This window comes from Genypterus blacodes, unplaced genomic scaffold (genome assembly GCF_046128005.1).
Source record: "Genypterus blacodes isolate CSIRO-AG114 ecotype Tasmania unplaced genomic scaffold, CSIRO-AGI_Gbla_v1 ptg000121l_1, whole genome shotgun sequence".
Classification (NCBI taxonomy): domain Eukaryota; kingdom Metazoa; phylum Chordata; class Actinopteri; order Ophidiiformes; family Ophidiidae; genus Genypterus; species Genypterus blacodes.
In genome coordinates this window covers 230001-235000 of record NW_027466924.1, presented here as the reverse complement: position 1 = coordinate 235000, position 5000 = coordinate 230001, and the positions used below count along the sequence as shown (strand labels likewise).

Genomic DNA, 5000 nt, shown 5'->3' with positions numbered 1-5000 from the left:
CTTCCTCTCTCTCTCTCTCTCTCTCTCTCTCCCTCTCTGTCCTCAGTGCTCACTCTGTTCTTCTTCCTCTGTTATTTTCCAAAGTTTGTTTTCTCTTGTAAGACTTTGCCAGAAATAGGGCAGATAGCAAAAACTCTAACACTCATTATTCCACACTTATTCCCGCTCCATTTTACTGAGTGGATGTTTAATTTCTCTCTCTCTCTCTCTCTCTCTCTCTCTCTCTCTCTCTCTCTCTCTCTCTCTCTCTCTCTCTCTCTCTCTCTCTCTCTCTCTCTCACACACACACACACACACACACAGACACACACACACACACACACACACACACACACACACACACACACACAGACACACACACACACACACACACACACACACACACACACTCACACGCAGAATATACTTTGATGCTTGTCTTGGAGGCGGTGGTTCACTGCACTCACTCACTCTTCTGTGAGTGACTTCTGACAAAATGATGGAAAACTGTCTTTGTTAGTTAAAACACATCCATATTCATGTAAAGCAAACAAGTGAATGTGTGTGTGTGAGTGTGTGTTTGTGGAGGACATACACACTCCTGTGTCTCATTATGTTTGCGCTTTATTAGCTACATGATTGCAGGGTCATTAATTCAAATTAGGTTCAGCGAAGCAGAACACAGACTATGCAACTGTGTGTGTGTGTGTGTGTGTGTGTGTGTGTGTGTGTGTGTGTGTGTGTGTGTGTGTGTGTGTGTGTGTGTGTGTGTGTGCGTGTGCGTGAATGTGTGTGCGTTGGGACACCACGAGAGGCTGGGTCTTGATTGGGAGATGTGTCCCCCTCTGTTGGTGGCACTCGAGAGTACGAAGATGGTGGACAATGCGCCACACCTGTTGCACATCAGGGCGTTAATCACCAAGACGTCACAAACACTGACAGCGAGCCCGAGAGGTCCGAAGCCCGAGAGGTCCGGAGGTAAAACCTTGTTATTTCTGGTGACGTGATTTCTGGTGATTTTGCCTTCTGGAACAAGGACACTTTGTGTTAAACCTTTGGGATGGACCAGTGTGGAAATTAAAAGCTGTTTGGTTGTAAAAATCTTCTTGATTGCATATTTGGACATCCGTGCACTGCCTGAACCTGACATCCAGAGGAAAAGCCTCTCATGATGTCACATATGGTGGAGAATGCGGGCACGTCAGGTTACGTGCGGACTGTCCAACGAAGTCGAGGTTTTGACGAGCTGTTCATCCAAGCTGACCACAACTGGTGATCGGAGCAGCGTGGAGGAGCCGGAGCGGATACGGCTTTAGAGACACATGCTGTAGCAGAAAAGCCAACCGGGTGAAGGACCAGGAACTTTAGCGGGAGAAGGAGCTTGAAAAAGCTTTGGAGAGGGCCGCCGCCGCCGTCGCTGCTCCAGTGTCAGCGCCTCAGCCGCCCGCCTGAACGGCAGCCCCGCTTCTGCGTCTGGACCCCAGACTCGCTCCCGTGGCATCTCCGAAAGTCTGCCCAGGGTGCAGCTCGACCAGCTGACGTTTATGTGCGAAGGCCGAAGAAACTTTAGACACCGGAATCAAACTTCTGAAAGAGTGGCTGAAGACCCAGAAGGCAGAGAGAGGCCACCGGAAAAAGCCACGGCAGGCCATGAGAGCCTGCCAACTCAACATGCCCGAACCCGAGAGAATGGATCTCTCGGATAGCGAGCTGGCGGAGGAGGAGATGGAGGAGGACGACGACAACATGTACGAGTTGGAGCAGATCATCGACATGCAAGTGGAGGAGGGGAAAGTGCTCTACAGGGTGCGCTGGAAGGACTACTGCTCTGAAGATGACGCCTGGGAGCCAGAGGCCCATTTGGAGGCGTGTCAGGAGGTCCTGTTGGCTTTTAAGAGGGCCCTGGCTGAGGGCAAGGCCAAGAAAGGAGGAGGAGGAGGAGAAGAAGAAGATGAAGCAGCATGGCTAGTGGAAAGATGAGTTCAGGCCTCTGCCTGCACCAGACACTGACTTCAGACATGATTTAAGTCTTGACAGGTTGTAAAACTGCAGAGAATCACATAAGTTAAAGAATGAAAACTAAAGTTGTAGGCACCTGGACAAGGCAGATTGTAGAATAAGTGGATAAACTGTTCAGTCCATTTAATATAAATATGAAAAATAAATCAGACAGCATGTAGCTCTGTTGTTGTATTCTTGGATCAATAAAGTTGCAGCGGCTTGATTGGCACCCTTACCTGCCTCATCTTCTTCATTACAAAGTATATAACATGCTGTGTGTGTGTTTCTATTACTTGTATATAATAAACAAGCTACCTTATAGAACAATCATTTCTTAATTAATTAAATGCATAGCAGTGCTAAATCAGTAATTGATTGATCATTTACATACATCCCCTCTGTGCTGTCAAGCACCTCCAGCAGGACCGGGATGTAAACATGGTCGTCTCGCTCGTTTGTGTGATGTCAAAGGGTTTTCCTGCATTATTGGTGTTTGATTTGTAGGTGAACCTCCATGTAAAGAGACCGTTGTTGCCACTTATCAGCGTATTGTTGTACATGTATTGCACTCTGTGATCCCAGCCATGTTTTAACATCTGTTGTGTGTGTGTGTGTGTGTGTGTTCTCCAGGATGGTTGAATACTCCCTGGACCTGCAGAACGTCAACTTCACAGCCATCAGGACGGTGAGGGTGCTGCGTCCTCTTAAAGCCATCAACAGGGTGCCGAGTAAGTCAGCTGAGCTGTTTTGTGTGTGTGTGTGTGTGTCAGGCGGAGTTCGCTCTGTTTTGTGAAAGAGAGAAACAAAAGGCGACGTGAGCTGAAATCAGCTCTTCCACATTCAGAGATGTCAGACAGGATGCAGTGGTGACTCCATCTCAGCTTCTTCCCCTCCTGTAAATGTGTCCGTCAGACGAAATGCATTCTCCCAGTAAACATGGAGATTGAATCTCCTTAAAAGAAGGAAGTCATCCCATCTGCGCTCGGCTCTTCCAATCCGGAGAGTCAGAACCCAGCGGCGTGTAATCACGGCTGTAACAGTGATTACACCTGGCTGAAGTGTTTTGTGAAAAGCAGCCCCGCCACTCCAGTAGATGAGAATAATCAGCGCCTGTTGCTTTTGTTCTTTGTGTCTAAATTGGGCCGAGCAGACAATCATCTCAAGAAGCTTGGAGGCCCCTCAAAGCGGAATGTGCTGCTGCTTGAAACTGTTTTGCTTCTGTTATGAATATAATTGCCAGAACAACTCACTGCTCATAAATTTGCACAATGAACAATGCAAACAATTCTTCTTGAAGCAGGTGGTTGGCTCCGATGAAGCGTGTGAAGTCTATACTTGGCATCTTTCTGATGGCGGATCCATAGATAGCAGGGACACATATATATATATATATATATATATATATGTGTCCTTAGGGAGGCAGTCTGTGCTTCTGGAGAGGACGGAGAGAAGTGAGCGGGATTTTATGGCTCGAGTAAATGAGGCTTCTGCTGCGTTCTGCCCTCTTCCCCTGTCTTCATCTGAACACAACGTCAAGCCCGGTGAGCAGATGTGGGAAATGTGAGAGGCTCCAGGCACGAGATGACCTGAAGGGTGACCTGGAATGATACACAACTTAGTGTTTTGCTACTTGTGTGTGTGTGTGTGTGTGTGTGTGTGTGAAGAGCAAACACAAACGGAACATGGACATGATTTGCATTTTACGTTCCTGATGGATTGGCTAGAAAAAGGAAAAAGAGTGACAGCCTGCGAGACAGAAGCAGAAAAGGCCGAGCGATGGAGAGATGAAGGAGGGTGGGAAGAGGGGGATCATGCAGCGGCGTGATAGATGGGGCAAAGATGGACGAGAGGAAGAGAGGGAGGATAAGCTGAGGGATGCAGGGGGACTCGGATGAGCGCCTTATTATGATGATGGATGGAGCCGAGGAGCCGAACACAAAGGGATGGAGGGAGTCATCCGATGAATAGAGATGAAAGGAGCCAGCAAGGGAGGAGAGGAACACGGGATGAGGACTGGCTTGATCCTGCGGAGGAGGAAGATACCAGCTCCGGTTTGTCCTCCAGGAGGTCTTTTGTTTACTTTAACCCTTCTGGAGTCGCAGCGAGTCAAGAGAAGAACGCTCCATTCCTCACAGTTGTGTTCCAGGCAGGTGTTTCTAAATCAGAAGGACAGAACAGTATAGTGTGGCAGTATGAAGCAGGTCCATGTTGATGTAATGGCAGCATTAGAGCCTGAATGTGAACTGGAAGCTGGGGCAGAAGAAACACATGTGGCTGAGATTGCAGTGTGGGTTTCATCCATCACATGTGTCCTCTAAGTCTGGGTACATTTCAGATTCAGTCTTGATCTGGAGCAGTGGACCCTTGTGTGACCTTAAACTGGATGAGCTAAGGACGAGACAGTGTGTAGTCCGCGTATGACTTCCTCCCACCGCTCCGTCTCTAGTTAGAGTACAAGCTCACCCTCCCAGGTGGCCCTTAGGTTAGAGTTAGATTGGTCCCCGAGGTCCAGGATGCGGCTGTAAACCTCAGAAACGGCGCCTCTCAATGCTGAACCTAAGCAGGACTTCAAACATTAATTGAGGGTTCTGAACATTGTTAGAGGCAAAGTGTCTGATTCAGAGGAACTTAAATAATCGGTTTGCAGGCAATTTGTGTTGTGTTGACACTCCAAGAATGAGGGAGGGAACAGCTGGTGGTTAGGGACCGGATCTAGGGGATAGGTGAACTTTGAGCTCTTGGTTGGGAGAGAGGAGTGTATGAAGGCAGTAACAGTCGTAACTAAGTAAGTATGAGTTGTTTTTTAAAGCGGCCCCATGGTGACGATCCTGGTTTTCTGTGGCCCGGTGTCTAACACACACTTGGCAGGCAGCAGCTGTCAAAAGCTTTGCACTTCATCACTTTTTATTTAGTGGCTGAGTGCCCCTCTTTATTAAATACAATTTACCACACAGCTCATATCAGGGCTGATCCAGTCCCTGAGCTGATGGAGAGACAAAGAGAGCCACACACACACGCAC

The 5000-nt window shown here is 48.2% G+C and overlaps 1 protein-coding gene across 1 annotated transcript in view; it reads left to right on the top strand.

Annotated features, from left to right (window-relative positions):
* LOC143010205 (voltage-dependent T-type calcium channel subunit alpha-1I-like) overlaps positions 1-5000 on the top strand; it is a 78613-nt gene that overhangs the window by 13353 nt on the left and 60260 nt on the right. Inside the window, 1 exon segment of the mRNA XM_076162415.1 lies at positions 2611-2708. Coding sequence (XP_076018530.1) covers positions 2611-2708 — 98 coding nt within the window.